General features: G+C 56.2%; 1 protein-coding gene across 1 annotated transcript; it reads right to left on the minus strand.

Annotated features, from left to right (window-relative positions):
- Positions 1-2: 2 nt before the first annotated feature.
- LOC117653849 (WD repeat-containing protein 91) lies at positions 3-4,038 on the minus strand. Its single transcript, XM_034399813.1, has 14 exons — positions 3,820-4,038; positions 3,470-3,593; positions 3,229-3,369; positions 2,990-3,105; positions 2,642-2,910; positions 2,396-2,547; positions 2,210-2,324; positions 1,912-2,101; positions 1,702-1,823; positions 1,451-1,627; positions 1,259-1,370; positions 940-1,164; positions 686-865; positions 3-564 (listed from the first exon to the last, which is right to left on the minus strand). Exons 1-14 carry the CDS (start codon positions 3,937-3,939, stop codon positions 415-417), a joined length of 2,193 nt encoding a protein of 730 aa, XP_034255704.1. The 5' UTR covers positions 3,940-4,038; the 3' UTR covers positions 3-414.
- Positions 4,039-17,410: the final 13,372 nt, after the last annotated feature.

Here is a 17,410-nt window from a genome sequence, read left to right on the forward strand (position 1 = left end):
TCATTGGAAATAAATGTAGTTACATCAATCTATAGTGCACTCTTAATTCACCTCCCTTTCCCACATACAACCAAGAAAATGAAAATATACAGTATGTTATATGCTAAGTTCCTCATCACAGCCCAATCAAACTATTTTTGGTCTCTGATTTTCTTATGGGAATGACTATAGTAGGACTCGGCCACAGATTCATTACTTGGTATATACAGTGTCTAGTATCTAACTTAAATCTAGAAATAAGAGAGCATTATCTTTTTACCAGACCTATGAAGCCAGGTACTTTGAAAACATTGATAACATGTAGTAATTTCAGAATACAAATTAGAAACTAGCTGTTTGGATTACACCTAAAAATTAATTTTGGTTGAATGTAAGAGTCCTTAAGTGGTCTTTTACACACTTAGTTTAGTAGTTTTATGGAGTGAGAAGGGTTGAAACTGTAATGTGTCCATTGGCGTGTGCATTTAGACAAGTGCTACATTGATTCGCACTTGCCCAATCAATAGCCATTGTAGGACTGCGAGGAGATGAAAGTTCCAAGACTCGCTCCATTTGAGATCCCACCTGGAATAAATGAATTGTAAAACCAGAAACGAAATGATCAAACAGTACTAAGGGAGAAACAACAGAAAGTAGTGCTACTTTTCTGCTCCAAAGACTAAAGATTTAAAAAGAAATAATATACCTGACAGACAACAGAGCCTCCTCCACAACGGACAAGAACATGAGTCCCAGATTGGTGAAATGCAAATAACTGCGTGGGTTGCAGACTTGTGTTGGTAGGGAGCTGCACTGGTGAGGCCAATTCTGGGATGGTTGCTTCACATAGTATCTGTCCACTTTGAGTCATACTTCTTCCACAAATCTAGAAACAAAACAAACTACCGTAGAAGCAAAAGTATGAATCAAAAGATAGCAGTTTGGCTAGAAATGACGTACCTTATTGTCAGATCCAGCTGTATAGCATGCTGTGTCATCTGGTGTGAGCTGCAGTGAAAGTGCAGGTCCTGTGTGGGCTGGCCAGGTGTCTATGCATGAACCACGCCTCATATCAAACACTTGGACACTGCCATCCGAGCATCCTACAGCCACAAGCTGTCCATTGTGATTGAAAGCAAAGCAATTGGCTAAGAGGTTCTGATTGCCGTTCAAAGTAAGTGATCTCTGAATAAAAATAGAGCAGAAAAATAAAATTTCACAACAATTTCTTGTCAAAATTTGAAAAACACAGGATAGCACAATCAGCCAACAAACATACCTGCAACTGTTTGGTTTTTATGTCAAACAATAATAATTTGCCCTGGCCTTGAGATGGTGCAATAGAACACAAGAATGCTGGTTCTATAGGACTGCAGGCTAAATTTAGCAATCTGCAAAAAGCGTGAGGTAAAGTAGTTACAATTGGTTGGCATAAAAAAAATCCAAAAGAAATTGAGAGTATTTAAAGTACCTTGAGCCTTTCAAATTGCTATTATTTTCACCATTCAGTTCCCACAATATACGGCTAAGATTTGTATCTAGAAGTCTTACATTACCAGTAGCACTTAGTGCCATGAAGTAGCGTTCATTTTTGGATATCCAATCCAATCCTAGTAATTTAGACTTTGTATCAAATGATGCCACTGTTCTGTGCAGAAAAGAAAAAGATTGAAAATACTTAAAGCATATCGTTAAACTACTTCCTTATTTAAATGCACTTACTTCAGAGTCTGCGCAGCATCCCAGACTTTTATAACTCCATCAACATCCGCACTTGCCACCATGGTGCCTGAGGCATTGAAGCGGCAGTGACTGGCAGCAACTTTGTGCTCCATGTAATGCTCCTAAAAAGGAAAGTAACTTTTTTAGACTCACTGAGGGGAATTGGCCACAAGGTTATTGTATTCCACTTTATGTTTGAGCTTAACATACCTGACTCAATATGAGAAAAGCACCTGCTGGTGGTGTTGTGGGCTGCCGAGCAGCAGTGTTGCCCTCAGGCGGGATTTCTCGAGCTCTACCTCTCTGTGGGGCTGTAGTACTTGTCACATTTCTACTTACATTAGTAGAAGTTCCATGAACATTTAAAGTGGGTCGTGCAGATGAAGAAGAAACTTCCACTCTGACAGTTAAAAAGAAAACAAAAAAGTCAATTTGACAAAGACAAACATATGATTAGTCAGAAAGTTAGTTTAATTAAAATAACACCTGGAAATTTTAAAAATATTACCCAACATTTGGAGAACTGCGCCCAGGTCCAAGTCTCTGTTTACTACTTGATCTCTTGTGCTGGGAGTCAGCTGATACTCCTCCTGCTATTGATGTGATTTTCATTTTCCCACCACCTAGAGCATTCATCAAAGAACTCATAAAATAAGATTATTAGACAGGAAACTTCTAAAATAATAATTCTTACTGGAATGTGAAAGAAGAGTGGACTGAGATGTTGCTGGTGTTGGTTTGCGGCCCATTATTGGACTACTAGGAAGTCCTCCAATGTTACGAATCAAGCTCTTAAGCGTTTTGACTTGACTGTCAGATGATGAAGGCTGAGAGCCTCCTCCTTCCCTGAATAAAAGATTAAAATGAATGATCTAGTTTTAAAATCCACACAATATTGAATATTGGATGGATTTCTTCTTAATGACCATTTTTAACTTACGGAGCAATGATGTAGAAATCGTCCATAAGATCAGTAGGTTGCGGGACTTCAGGGGGTATGACATCTTGAATAGATGAACCTGGGCCTGGTGGACCAGAATTGGAACTAGTTACTCCTGAAGCATTGTTCAATGCAGATATCAATGCTGCTGCATTCGGTAATTCCATTAGTGCTGCAATTTTATGACGTAGAGAGTCATTCTCTTCTTGCAAACGTTTTGCCCGTGTGGCATCCTGTTCCAGTGTAGCTAAGGTTGGCAATGGCATGACCTAGTTTAGAGAAGAACAGTATCAGTAAAATGAAACATAGCAGAAGTTAGAAAACTCGAGGCACTTTGCTATGGTTCACCTGGAATATTGTGGCAAGAAAATTATGTAATGACACAAGAAGAGTGTCCTGCCATTGTCTTGTAAAATGTACAGCAAATGTGGGGCTCTCTTCTGGATTCTTCAAGAAGGGGATTACTAAACAAAACAGAGAAAAAAATAAATTATTTGGAGGCACTAACACAGAAAAAATTCTTCACCCTCATAACTTGAAGCCATGAGTGTAGAGAGGTTTGTGCTGACTGAAATACTTAAACGTACAGAACCAGTCCTTCCATTCTCCTTGTCCTTGCAGTTCAGAAGCAAGACGAGTAAAGAACTCATTTAATTTGTCTGCTTTGCCATTCACAACTGCATTTACCACATACATTTTAAGCACAGCATTTTCAAGCTTCCGGACAGCTGAAAAAAACAAGAGATCAAGACATAATTCACTTTGCTGTACCCAAAATAAGAAGTTGTCAATAACAACAAACACAGGGAAATGAGGCCACAATCGTACCTGGGGTAAACTCTTGTTCCAGCCGAGTAAAAATTCTATGATCAAGATGAGCCCAGAGTTCACGAAGAGCAGTAAGGTCATAAGCATAGATATACTGAGTTAGCTGCTCAACAAGTTTGTCAACCTGGAAACAAAAGTTTCATTCAGTAAAGATGCTAAATACTGTTGTGGAAACAGAGCCAAAGAAAACAGGTCTAAAGTAATCATGAGAAATTGCAACAGGGTCTCAGATAAATCTGAAATAAACGATCGCTAGCGTGCTCCTTATCCAAATTTTTTAAAACGACCAAATCTTGGTATATACAAATGTAAAATATAGAAATGTCATTTAATATCTTAGGTTATATTACCCTGAAACCTTTATCCTTGTCAGCTTTGAGTTCGACATCGAACGTTTTCAGAGTGTTACTGAATCCCCGATACAGCAAGTATTCCCTCACTAGCTCATCAACATATTGCAGATGAGCCATCTCGAATCAAAACCGAAATCAGTTGAAATATCCCTTGAACTTGTTATTGTTTACACTATCACTGACACTGACAGGGGAGAGGGGCGGAGGAGAGGGTGCAGTTGCAGAAGACAACCGACAGGCAAGGCACGGCCTTCCCGATCACGGCTGCTGCGCGACGCCCCCTACTTCCGCTCCGCACCCCGCCAAGATTCAAACTCACGAAACGCGCGCCAACGCCGACTGCACCTTCACCTTCACCCGCCCGAAACTCGATTCCAGAGCGCGCGGTTGGGGCCGTTTTCTCTCTCTGCAGAGTCCGTTCCGTTCGTCTCCAAAGAGCTTCTGGCGACCCGTCATCGGAAAAGCCATTCCGTTTGACAGAGCGGGGCGGGGCGGGCCGCCCGTTATCCTGCCTTTCCGATTCAGCTGGCCACACTCCGGTTTCAATTTACTAGACGAGAGCGATGCGCGATGCGCGAGACTGGAGCAAAGACGGAGCCGCGGCGCTCTCTTCATCAGCTCGCTTCATTTGGCCGCGCCGGGCTGGAGGGCTGGCTGCAGCGGCTGGAGCCCCGCGGCATTATGTTCCGCCTTCTCGCTCCAGCATCATGGCATCATTGTCTCGTTATCGGCCTTTCTTCCCCGCCGAGGACGCAGAGGAGGGGGAGGGGACAAGTTTTCCTCGCGCCATTCCGTAATTTCCTCTCCAGCAGGCCGACTTTGAGCGGAAGGTTTCTCTCTTTCTCGCACTCACGGAGCGTCCCATGAGGGTGCGGAAGAGACAGACCGACGGGATCTCCCCAGCCTGATGCCGCTCGACCCCACCCTCGCGATGGTCCTGGAGTCCTTCAACACTCGTGCCCTCACCGCCTTCACTGCCTTCGGGGGAGGTTCTGCCGCACTCGCTGAAACCACAAACATCACCACAAGAACCACGCAAAAATTGTGAACTTTGTTCTGGTTTCGGGACGATTCCGCCGCTCCTGCTACAGCTTGAAAATCCGCCGCAAAACTTGGCGCTCCTACTATCCAGGCCTATCGCGGGGCAGCAAGGGCGGGAAGGGCCCCGCCGCCAGGGCCCCGCCAGGCACTTGAGGCGGAGCAGGCGGAGCCCCGAAGGGCGGGTGAAGGGCGGGGCAAAGGGCCCCGAGAGGGGGTGGGGGAAGGGAGGGGAGGGGAAGGACCATCAGCGCCTTCTAGCGGCAACAAACGATTGCCGCTTATCTCGGTGCCATGTGGTTGAGCGCGCTTACACGGATAATGGCGGCGCCTGCTCACAATGGGGCGAAGTGCCCTGCCCCCCTCCCCCCCCTCCTCCAGGCCCCCGCGCCCCTTCCCTCGGCCCCTCGGGGCAAGTCGCGCTGCCACGATGGCGTGTGCTTCCTGAGGCTCGGGCCCAGGAGCCAGCCAGCCAGCCACGCACACCCGATTGCCCAATGACGTGTTTCAGTTGACTTGAAAATGCTTCAGCCTTCGGCCGCCGCCGGGGAGAACCTTGAGTTTTCTCGATCGCAGGATTGGTCTGACTGCGGAAGACGCGGCGAATCTTCTCCTCCACCTCCAGCTCGCAGGTTGTGAAACCACGCGCTAGCAAACCGAAAACACCGGACGCGCGGCGTTCGCGGCTCACGGAGGGTGCAGTGTGGGTGCGTTGTCGCCTCTCCAGCGACTCCAGTGCAGTGGTTGGGGCTGAGGCCGGGGCAGGGGCCGGGGCTCGCCGGGCCGTCATAAAGAAGGCCGCTAACTCGGTGCCAAATCCCATCCGGGGAGGGGCGCTGGTGGCGGCCCTGGTGGCCGCGCTGGCGGCGCAAGCGGCGCATTGAGAGGAGACAATAAAACAGCGGAGCCACCCTTATAAGCCCCTCCCCCTCCTCTCCCCTCCCCTCCCCGCACGGCGCGGGGTGGCGGCCGGCCCAGAGATTAGGGCGCCTCATTTTTCTCCATCGGAAAGCAATTTCCCCTCCGCCATTCTTCGGCCGGCGCTTCCCCCCACAAGGCCCTCGGCCCTGCTGGGCCAAGCCAGGCGAGCCAGGCGAGCCCTGAGGGTGTGGCGAGGCGTCGTCGGGGGGCTGATGGTGCCGCCGCACGCTGCTGTCCGGTGGGCGATGCTATCTCCGCTGCCCCGCCGGCCGGACCACGACGGCGACGCCCCGCCGGACGACCCCTCGACGCCCTCCAGGCCACTCGTACCTTGAACACCTAACGTAACCCAACGTAAACTAACCTAGCCCAACCTAACCTAACCAAACCAAACCCAACCTAACCTGACCTAACCTATCCTGACCTGACAACCTAACCTAATCACGCCTTACCTAACCTAACATATCCTAACCTAACCTAACCTGGCCTAACCGAACCTAACCTAACCAATATGCCTTCAGCTGCAATCTGCGGCTGCCGGACGTTTTCCTCACTCACTTCCATTCCAGCCCGTTCCGTGTCCTAGTCAGAATGACTCGACTTGCCGTGGCGGTAAATCTGCGGCCGTCCCGCAACACATTTGCCACTCTGATGCGGCTATCTGCTCCTCCTCGTTCACGTCGTTCACCCTTTCGGCGCCTCTCTGCGGCCCCTGGCTTCATTTCCGCACCCCTCCTCCTCCATCTTCTCCTTCTTCCCCTCCGCCTACTTCTCCCTTTCTCCTCCCCGGCGCTGCTATAGCGCCGCTCCGCCGGACCAGGCCCGGAGCGGCGGGCGCTGCTTCTCTCAATTAACCTGCAAGCTTCCACTTTTACGAGCGAAAATTGGACGAAATTTTGGCCGCCTGGAAGATAAGGGCGGAAGGGAGGGGGCGGGGGGGGGGGGGGGAGATACGCAGGGGTGGGGGCAGCAACTTTGGGGCAGGAATTAGCGAGGCGACGGTGGTTAACTTTCTGAGATGGCACAAAGGGGCGCAGGGCGAAAGGGGCGACAGGGGCGGGAGGGAGATTACCCCGCCAGGCCCGGCCAGGCCGCCCCGCACGCTAATCCTGAAATGATTGAGGGCGAGACAGCCGAGACAATGCGTGCTGCGCGCCGCTACTTCTCTCAATGTTTACTCTATGTTTTTCGAATTTGGCGCGCTGGAGCTGAACGACGGCGATTGGCGATTTACCGAAATTCCATGGAATCGAGAGCACGCGGCGAAACGGAGAGCGCGACAGAGGGCCCTAGCATCGGCAAGGCATCGGCAAGGCATCTGCACGGCCCGGCACCTGTCTGAAGTGACAGAGGCGGCGGGCCTCGCCCTGCCTCGCCCTGCCTCGCCGGGGGATCGAAAATCGAAGGGGTCAGTGGGTGGGGGCGGGGCGGGGCAGCGTGGGAACACGTCTCCCGGCCACTGCCGCCACTCCAGCGGCTTCCAGGAGCCGCCCCTTCCAGCCGCTTCCAGGCGAGCGAGCCCGCAGTGGTTGGCAGTGTAGTGGCGCGGGGGCGACGCGCAGTCTGCCGCAGGCAGGCAGGCAGGTGTGTGGCTGCAGCGCTGCGCAGCACCACAAGGAGGCCGTTTTCACGCCCAATCTTTCGCACTTGTAAATGCGTGGGATGAGGAGGTGGCAGGCCAGCCGATTGCCGATTCGACAGGGCGCATCGCGTCATCCCCCGGCTGGCATTCGTCGCTCTGTCTCTCTCGCTCTCGCGGGGCGTCCCGCAGGCCCGCAGGGGTGCGAGAGGGACAGAGCGAGGTGCGGCATGGGAGTCCGTGTCGGAGCGCGGCGTTCTCACGGATTCACCGTTTACCGGCTCGTTTTGATGTCGGCGAGCTCCTCCGCGGCTCGGCCCCCTCGCACGCCTTGCGCAACGGCCGCGAAACAGGGACAAGAAGAACAAGAAGGCGGTGCTCGGCGCCGCAGCTCACAGCCACCGCCTGCTACAAATCATCGCACAGCGCAACTCGTATGCAAAACGCAAAAGTCACTCATTACGATCCAGGATCCAGGCCAGCGTTTCGTCGCTCTGTCTCTCTCGCGGACGACGCGCCGTGAGTGCGAGGGAGACAGAGCGACGGAACGCCGTTCGAAATGACGCAGGTCGCGATATAAAAGGAACGCCCCGGGCCATAACTCACGCCGAGCCATTGACTGTCCCATTGACCAGAGAGAGACAGAGAGACGCAACGCGACTGTCCCATTGACTAGACGGAGACGCGCAGCGCAGAGACGCACTCTCGCGGACACTCGGCCGGTTAAAAAAGCCAAGAATGCACGAGAAATAAAGGAAAAAGGAGGAGCGCTGTTCGATTCGCTTTGAAGCCTTTCATCTTGTTTACGCGGAATCAGCGCGATCATCCGCCTGGAGGACCTGGAGGCCCTGGAGGCCCTGGAGGCAGGCTTTCAAAGCTTCCAGACTGGAGGCGGCATCGGCCAGCTGTCTTTCATATTTTTCCTTTTACAGGAAGAAATGACGGCGACAACACCGAGCGCAACCCTTCGCTCTTGAGGCCCAACAAATTCATCAAGGTCTTCTGCGAGGAATCTGCCTGCTTTCACTCGACTGGCTGGGCGGCGCGCTGTGGAGCCACCACACTACACTGCCACCGCCGCGTCGCCAGGGCCGGGTGCGCTCTAATTCTTCCCCCTGACCGCACTGACCCGCCAGAATGGCCATTCCGACCGCACGGCACCGAACGGCGCGCTTTCCTTTCGATACTCTCGATGTTGTGCGCAATCAACACTTAGCCGCGCCGCGCTCACAATGGCGGGGCGACGCCCCTTCTGTTCCGCGGAATGGAAGTCAAGTTCGAGTGACGATATCAACTGGCGCGGCTTTGTGCCTTCAGGGTGCTGCAGGGTGCTGCAGGCCCCCAGCCCATTCAGGAGGGTCGTGGGAGTGCGGGGCGGGGCGGGGCGGGCCGGCCGAGGTGTTCATTCAAAAGCGCTATTTTTATTCATATTCCCCGTCCTTGTGCCGGGGGCGGGGGCGGGGCGGGGGCGGGGCGGACGGTGCCGCAGGGCCTCTGACGGCTCGACGGCGGCCTCGGTGCGCGCGACCCTCGGCGCGGCCCTCGGCGCGGCCCCTTTGATGCAATTTGTTTCTGGCGGTTGGACAAGAAGGCGAGAAGGCCCAGGAGGAGGCGGTGACAGGTGTCTGTGTCTACGAGGCTCCGCTCGGTGCATCGGGGTGGGGCGGGGCGGCGGTGCAGCCAGTAGCGCGACGACGGCATGCTTGGGGGAGAAAGCGCGAGCCTTTCCCGCGCCCCTTAACCTTTTGGCACCTCGCAGATCCCGCCGCAGTTATCTTTGTCTATTATTCTGTTCGGGCCTCCTCATATCTCTCGGGCCGAACCGAGCCGAGTAGGCGGTGCGCGCAATTTATGAACTGTTGGTGCCGTCCCGGACGTTCCGGACGGCCGTCACGTATTTACGGTTTGCTTGGGTGGCTGCCGGTGGCGGCGGCCCTGCAGCCTGCAGCCATGCTTGAGCACGCCGGGGACAAGGCCGGGGATTTAGTAGGGCGCGGGACGCGTCATGTCCAATGGCGTGTGTGCCGCCTTTGTTGCGGGTGTCTCCACCGCCTCCGTATAGAGGCCGGTCGCTGTGCGTCTCTCCCTGTCTCACCCCGTGGGAGGCCCCGTGAGTGAGAGAGACGGAGCGACGAAAGCACCGTGTCGCTGCTGGCGCTGCTGGCGCCGCGTTCGCGATGCGCTGCTCGGCAGAGACCGACATGTTTGGCGTCATCGTTGTTCACAACCGGCGCGCTGCCGCTGCCGCGTACATCGTGCGGATAGAGACGTTAACGAACCCCTCGCGGGGCCCTGCAGCGGCAGTGCTATATATCGCTGTACAGTGTAGGGCCTGGCTTGCCTCGCCGGCCGCTTGCAGCGTGCTTGCAGCGTGCTTACAGCGTGCTTGCAGCGTGCTCGCAGGCCGAGGGCCCGTGTGCAGCAGCTTGTGGCTAGTGGCCGTTTGGACATGCAAATTGGCCGTACATGGTCTAACGCTCTCGCCATCGTGGCTTTGTGCGACTGCGACGGACGCGCACGCACTCACACACGCACAACGCGTGCGCTTAGACTCGCCCCCTGCCGGCCGGTCCGCGCCGCTCGGCTGCCGCATGGGCTGCCTACCCCGCGCTTCGCAGGCGCTCCGCGGTCACCGAGGCGTCCGAGGCCGCGAGAGGAGAGGCCGAGTAGAGGGCGCCCGCCGGTTGCCGGGGAGGACGCAGCACGCAGCCAGTGGTCGAACCAAGGGGCAGAGCAGGGCCCCGTCAGGATACCGCCAGGATCCCGCCAGGACCCCGCCAGGACCCCGCCAGGACCCCGCCAGGACCCCGCCAGGACCCCGCCAGGACCCCGCCAGGACCCCGCCAGGACCCCGCAAGGACCCCGCCAGGACCCCGCCAGGACCCCGCCGGAGGCGACCAGCAAATTGGAAGGCATGCAGATATTGACCAATTCCTGCGAAAGCCAGAGCCAGGCGGGGCGGCGGCCAGGCCGGCCAGACGCTGCGACGCAGGGCAGCCAACCTCCCCCCTCTTCCTGCACTGCCGTGGCAGGCCGTGGCAGTGCTGCCAACACACCGCTATCTTCCAGTAATTGTGTTTCGATCTGACACGCACTCCGCAGCGCCACCGGCAAGCCCGGCAAGCCGAGCCACCGGTCTGCCTGGCAGTGCCCTGGCAGTGCCGTGGCAGAGCCTGGTAGCCGTCGTCGCTCGCGTCCAATTAATTTGACCCTCACTTTTTCTTTTGATCCCTCTTTTTTTTCGTTTTCCTTTCCTCGTATGTTGTCTTGGTGGGCGCTTGTACGCAGGGTGTGATAAGATCCCCGGTCGGGAGGCGAGAGCGTCCAAAATCGAGTCCTTCTCTCTCTCTCCTGCTTATTCTTTGGCGCTCTATATGGCGGGCCAATTGGAGAGGCGTTTAGAGAGGCCCTCCCTCCATATGCCGCCCGAGCTCTGTACGGCCCTGTACGGCCCTGTACGGCCCCGTACGGCCTCGTTGCCACCGGCTTGATAAACAAACATTAACACGGCCCTGAGGGCCCCAGCGAAGGCCCCAGCGGATTCCGCAGAATCGTCCCTCCAAACGGCCTGCTGCTGCCGCCGCCACCCGTTACCGCGAAAACGACTACCAAACGTGCAGCACGACACGACGCGGCGGCACGCACGCACACACACACACGCAGATAAACTCACACACACACTAACTCGCACACGTACGTGCGACACGCGACGCGGCGGCGCACACAAATTGGACAGTGATTTCAGACGCGCGCGCCACCACCACCCCGTCGACGTGTTGCACCACCACAGAGCCACTCACCGTGTGTTCGAAACCTAAATTTTAAAAACAACTATGAAAACAACCAGACTTGCGCAACAAACACTTTTGTCTTTGAGTAAGCGTAATTTTTTTTTTGTATTGTCGTTTTACCCGTGCTCCATCAATAATTATCCCCCATTCCCCTCCGGCTTCAAAATATTGAATGAAAATAAAATGATGAATTTTGACGTGTCGCGCGGCGGTCCGCCCACCGCCCCTCTCCGTTCTTTATAACACACACGGATGCCGCGCGATGGACTTAAATTTGGGAGATTGTCGCACCATTCACGTTCACACACACACACACACACACACACACACACACACACACACACGAGCGAGCGCAGGCACGCATCAGCTAATCTCCATCAGAATGGTTTGTCCTAGAGGTGCCGACAGAGGCCCCGTCCAGAGGCCCTCGGAGGGGCGGATGGGACGGCCGGCCCGAGAAATCGAGAAATTGGGGGTGCACGCTGCGCCTGCACTGCATAGGTGTCGGGGCGGAGCAGCCATTGTACCACAGACAGCGGCACGAGAAGAAGCACCAGAGTGTGTCTTTGAAAGCGAATGAAACGAACCACGTGTCGCTAGTGCGGCGGCGTTCGAGTTTTTGGCGCCAAAATGGGTGGCTGCCCTGGCAGGCGGGCCAGGCCCCTCGCCGTCGCGTTGGCGGCACTGGCGGTGCCCAGGCGGCGCGCGCACGCTTTACTTTCCGCGCCAAGCATCGCGAAGCGCAATAAAGAGGGAAGCAGCGTTTACGAGCGTTTACCGGTGTATCACCGGCAATGAAGGATTCCCCAACACAATTGGACGCCGGAGATAGAGAGAGCGAAAGGGAGGGAGAAAGAGAGAGAGGAGGACGAAGAAGGAGACGAGGAAAGGGAGTGGAGAGAGAGAGGCGAAAAAAGAGCAGGAGGACATGCACCATTAGGCCGAGGCAGGCGGACAAAACAAAAGACCAATGTCGCAAGAACAATGAGAAAATTGCCAACAATGAGGCAATGGCGGAGTGGCAGAAGGACAGCGGAAAGCAACGGGCAGAAAATGAGGAAGGTATTGGTGGCGGAAACACGAGGGGAGAAAAAAAGGCAGCGAATGGTGGCCGAGGAAAGGGTTGAGGAGGAAGAGGAGGGGGATTGACGAACGAGAGGTGTCTGGAGAGAGGGAGACGGCACGAGGGACTCCCCGAGATGATTGCAATTCAGAACACGAGCCTGCCCTCAAGAAGGAGAGAAAAAAAGTAAGATATTGAAACAGACGCACACATGCACACATGCCACATGCCGAGGGGTTATGTACCCACTCTGGGAATCATGTCCACAATACTGGATGGCCCCCTAGAAAGTAAAGCATGAATGAAGTGAATATTGGTGATATCTCAGGTTTCATTGAGCAAAAAAAAACCCTACTCGTGACCGAGGAGCCCGCCGGCCTAGGGAATCAAGGTATTTTCCCGCAATAAAACGGAGCCTTTCGCTCAAAGGGTCAGCAGCAGCCGAGTTTATCTCTTTTGTCCATCGGCATCGTAAAACACATCACAGGGAGAGATGCCGACACCAGATCTCACAGCCCCGGTCCTAACCTCCTCACCGGCTAACCGAGCAATTATTGTTTCGGTAGTTTTAGTCGAGAATTAGTCCCCGGTCGTTCTGAGGGCGTCGCCCCCCCCTCCCCCCGGCCCCCTTTCGAACAGAACGACCACGACGACGGCGGCCATGTCGTCAAACCGAACCGAAAACCGAAGCACCTGGTCCACCAGTGGTCCACCTGGTGGACGCGCGGGGACATTCCTGGGATGCCTCGAATTGGGTTGGGGTGGAGCGGACGAGACGAGTGCGATGTAATTGGATCACCAATTACGAAATAGCTGCAAGTGGAATGATTGGTCATTAACGATGTACACCTAACGTCAAAGTGTTCGCGGAATGCCGTGCGTGGCCTGTCGGCCTGACGGCGTGTCGGCCTGCCCTGCCCGCCGCGTGCTAGCTTCCATTGCGCGCGTGTACTACATCTTAATATTGCGGAACTGCGTTCCTGGTTCCGGACCAGCGCCCCGGCAACAGCACGGCAACAGGACAGCAACAGCACGGCAACAGCACGGCAACAGCACGGCAACAGGACTGCAACAGCCGCGTCGCACTCCGGGGGCGTCCACAAATGACGTAACGCCCCGTCAACGTGACGGTCAACGTGACGGAAGTGGAGACTTTAACGCACGCGAGCGGCCAAGACAAAGGACCGACAATCGATATTAACACAAAAAATTCTTTAAATTTTCCAAAATGTCTAGACATTTCGTCTAGGAGCTCCTTTAACTGTAGACATTTTTTGCTTGGATCACGATGACCATCCCAAGGTTTTAAACAAATTGGGATGAAAATGTGTTTTTCCTAAAATGCATGTTAAAGGGAAAGAGTACAAGCCATTCCTTAGAGCATGGCACAAACTTCCAGACACTTTACAAACGAGTTGACGGAGGGCGGCTGGGCCGGGCCGCGCACTGGCTGCGCAGTGCAGTGCCGTGTGTTCACTAATTATCGCCCACGCTGCATAGAGACGTAGACGGAGCGGAAGGGGGAGACGAAAAAAAAAGTAGGCGATATCCCCGGCGAAGGGAAACAATAATGCAAAACAATCATTTCCCTTTGCGGTTCTGCATTTAATCGTCTTCCTTTGTTTTGTTCTTTTCGCGCAGCCGCGCAGCACCAGTAGCCGCGGCAGTGGCAGCGCGGCCGGTTCTTTATCGACCTCCTCTCGCTCGCTTTTCTACGTATTCTGTCGCTTGCTTCGCTCGCCCCGCTCGCCTCGCTGCCGGAGGTGCGGCGCGACGGTGTGGGTCGTCGCTGCAAACTTTTTGCTTTTTTTTTCACCCTCCGTTCGCGAACTTTTTCCTTTTTTCTTCTCCCTCTTCTTCACTCGCGCTCCAATGCACCGCCGCGCGGTTGGTTTCGCTAGACGTGGGTGAAGGAGTACGCAGTAGGCGCTTTGCAGCAGTGGGGTCAGTGTCAGTGCGACCGCGGTGCTCGCGTAGTGCGCCTTTTCTCATACTGTCGGCGCACTACGGTACGTACCCAAAAATCCCCCCCCCCCCCCCCCCCCCCCCAACACACACACACGGCTGTGGCTGCTGGCTCCCCCGAATTTGGAGAGAGCCGAATTATAATTGGCATTCGATGGCCGGCAGGCGGCCCCGCTGGCCCCCCTGGCCAGGGCCGTGGCCCAGGACGCTTGTTAAGCCCGTGCCCAATACGATCTTGATGTGGACCCAGTGGGACCCGGTCCCTTCCAGACCTTCGGCAGGGCCCAGCGGCCAAGGCAGCGGCCCAGCAGCGCGCATAGGCAAGTAAATCAACATGGCCGCTCCACTCCAGTTCGATGGATTTCATCGACGACAGAAAAGAAAGAAACGAACAAAAAGAAAAAAAAAACGAAGAACGGACACACAAAAATCATGCACGTTCGGGGAGAGTTTGACACACTGAAAATTGTCGGTGGCGGAGCCTGCCGGTGACTTTCTCCTCATCCCCCTTCCCCTTCGGCCGTTACGCCGCGCTGCTCGCGCTGCTCGCGCTGCGGTCGCCTTCGTTTTTCGCCTCATTCTCATTTCGCTCGCATCGCGCGGCAATAAAAATGGCGCGGCATCGCAAGAAGGGCCGGCCGCCCCACCGCCCCGGCCGATTGAGGCGAAAAGTGACGGACAAGCCGGGACGACAGACAATGACAAAACGCTGCGGCAAATGCGCGCCAAAAAAGCACAAGCAAAAAAAAAGGATGGCGGCGGTGCGGGAGTCGAACCTCCGCCTCAATTACGCCGGCATCATAAACGAAGCTTCGCGAGGACAAAGGAGGCAAGGCCGCAAGGCCCAGGCAAGGCCCGCAGCGCCGAATTCCCGACAAATTAATCGCGGAACCAGCCGGCCAGCCTCAGTCCGGAAAAGCGTCGGGAAAGCGTCCGTCTCTGTCGCACCCACGGCGGCCTGGGGGGAGTGACGGAGAGGAGAGACGCCCCCGGTGGCGTTTCCGGAGAGACGCCCCCGGTGGCGTTTCCGGAGGCAGCCCGGCCGGCGGTGCCAACGGCGCGGCCGAACGGCGAGTTCAAGTCCGGGGGGCGGGCGGGCCAGACGATCATTGGCGGGCCAGCCATTAATCGCAATCGCAATCGCCTGCGCGGTAGGCAGCTCTGCGCAACGCGCGTGTCCAGCGGGCTGCCTACCTCCACGGCGCTCGGGCCGGACGGCGTCGCTTCTTCCGGGACTTCCCATTGGTCGCAGCTCGCGCCGCGCGGACTCAGCCAGCCAATGGCAACGCTCCTCTCTTCGCCGAGTCGAAATTAGAGAGCCTTGATGCGGCGCGGCGGCCAAACGCATTTTAGACATGCCCAGCGCCACTCGCGGAGGGAGACAGACAGGCGATGGGAGAAACGGGAAGTAAAATGGAGGCGACGCGCATACGGTGTAGGTACGGTGCAGGGTGTAGCGGTGCCGCGCAAAAAAAGTGCCCGTCAGCCCATTCTAATGATGAACAAGCGAGCCAGCGAGCGCGTCGTCATCGCTCTGTCTCCCTCGCAGCCCGTCGGGACGCCCCACGGGTGCGAGGGAGACAGAGGCCCGGTTCGGACGCCGCCTGCCGCAATGGCGCGCGGGGCTCACTTCTTTTTCTTCCTCTAGTCGAATAATTACTCGCCGTTCACATTATTGGGATGCAAAGAATGGAGAACAGGCCGGCCGCGCCGCAGCGCCGCAGCCATGACCACTTTCCATTCCTAATTAATTAATCACTAATTATCCCCGCCGAGTGCCCCGGGCGCCCTAGGCGCCCCCGGCAGGGTCGTCGCGGTCAGCGCCAGGGCCTCGGCCAGGGCCAGGGCCTGCACGGCGTGCTGGGGGAGCGGAGCGGAGTGCCACCGCACTGCCGCCGCGGCCGCCCGCTTGTCCGGTAGTTTGCATCGGCCGCCTAAAGGCGCCGGTAATTGGACTCGCTGATTGGCCAATCGGTGCTCCGGGTAGCCAGGCTCTAGCAGTGCCCTAGCAGTGCTCTAGCTCCGCCACGACGTGTGTCTGCCGCCAGCCCGCCGCCCGCCGCGTCCCCGGCAGTGCGGCTGGGGGCTCGCCGCGGGGGGTCGTGTGTGTGTGTCGCCTTCGCCGAGGTGAGAGCGCGAACCCCGCGCTGCGCATCAAAGTCTCGTGATAGCGCCGCTAACTAAGTGCCCCGCCCGGCCCCGCCGCCACCGTGCTGTACACAGTGTGCCCCGCGCTGCCGCCCCGCCTTGCGCCCCGCCGCCCCCTATCGGCACAGCCTATTTGCACACCGCCGTGTCGCGTGAATGGTGGCCCGGGAAACTTCCTCGCATTCAGCGACACACACACACACACACACACACACACACACACACACACACACACACACACACACACACACACACACACACACACACACACACACCACAGAGGCAGAGATCCGCAGCGTGGCGCACTTCCTGAATTTGTCTCCGCAATATTCCCCACACATGTCGGCGGCGGCGGGCGGTGCGATAGGCAGCAGGCAGGCAGGCAGGCAGGCAGGCAGGCAGGCAGGCAGGGCCTTGCTTGGCTCGCTGCGACTCGCGCCCCTCTGCTCCTTTGGCAACCTCTATGACACCAGTGACAGCCATTCTGTGATTTCTGTATTGCCCCATGCTGACGCGCGCAGCGCACACAGTCACATGCTGTAGTCACACACACACACACACACACACACACATTCACACACACGCACACCAGCGCGCCCGCCCCACCCCCATCCATCCGCCATCACCATAAGCTGAGGTTGATATTCTATTCAGCGTGTCGCGTGGCTCGTCTTATCAGTTTATGTCTCCCTCCGCTCCGCGCGAGCGCCGCCGCCGCTAGAGCGCCGCCGCGCCGCTCTAGAGCGCGCTGGCGTCGCAGACACTTTATCCCCTCACACGATACACAAGGGCCAGAAGGGCCAGAAGGGCCAAAGGATGACGATAACTGGCTGAAAATGGCACGACGAGCGCGCTGCTACGCGCTGCTTTCGCGCCGCTTGCTGGGGCCGCAGGAAACTGCGCAATACGCCACTCCGGCAAGTCAAGCCTCTCTCCGCGCCTCGTCACCCCCCCCCCCTCGGCCTCGCAACCACCCCTCCCGCTCCCCCGCCCCCTCCCCCTCGCCACTCTGTCCGCCTCGCGCCGCGCGCGCTGCGATGAGTGTGTATTAAACCTATCTTTCATTTACGCCCGAAATTTTCT

This window comes from Thrips palmi, unplaced genomic scaffold, assembly GCF_012932325.1.
Source record: "Thrips palmi isolate BJ-2018 unplaced genomic scaffold, TpBJ-2018v1 HiC_scaffold_8, whole genome shotgun sequence".
Taxonomy (NCBI): Eukaryota; Metazoa; Arthropoda; class Insecta; order Thysanoptera; family Thripidae; genus Thrips; species Thrips palmi.

Bases quoted from the DNA above. Each gene is read 5' to 3' on its own strand.
- LOC117653849 (XM_034399813.1), bottom strand. From the start codon at position 3,939: ATGGCTCATCTGCAATATGTTGATGAGCTAGTGAGGGAATACTTGCTG. The intron at 1,371-1,450 runs GTACTTTAAATA...CGCTTTTTGCAG, and splicing joins AGCAATTTGAAAGGCTCAAG to ATTGCTAAATTTAGCCTGCA. The intron at 565-685 runs GTATATTATTTC...CATTTATTCCAG, and splicing joins GAGGCTCTGTTGTCTGTCAG to GTGGGATCTCAAATGGAGCG.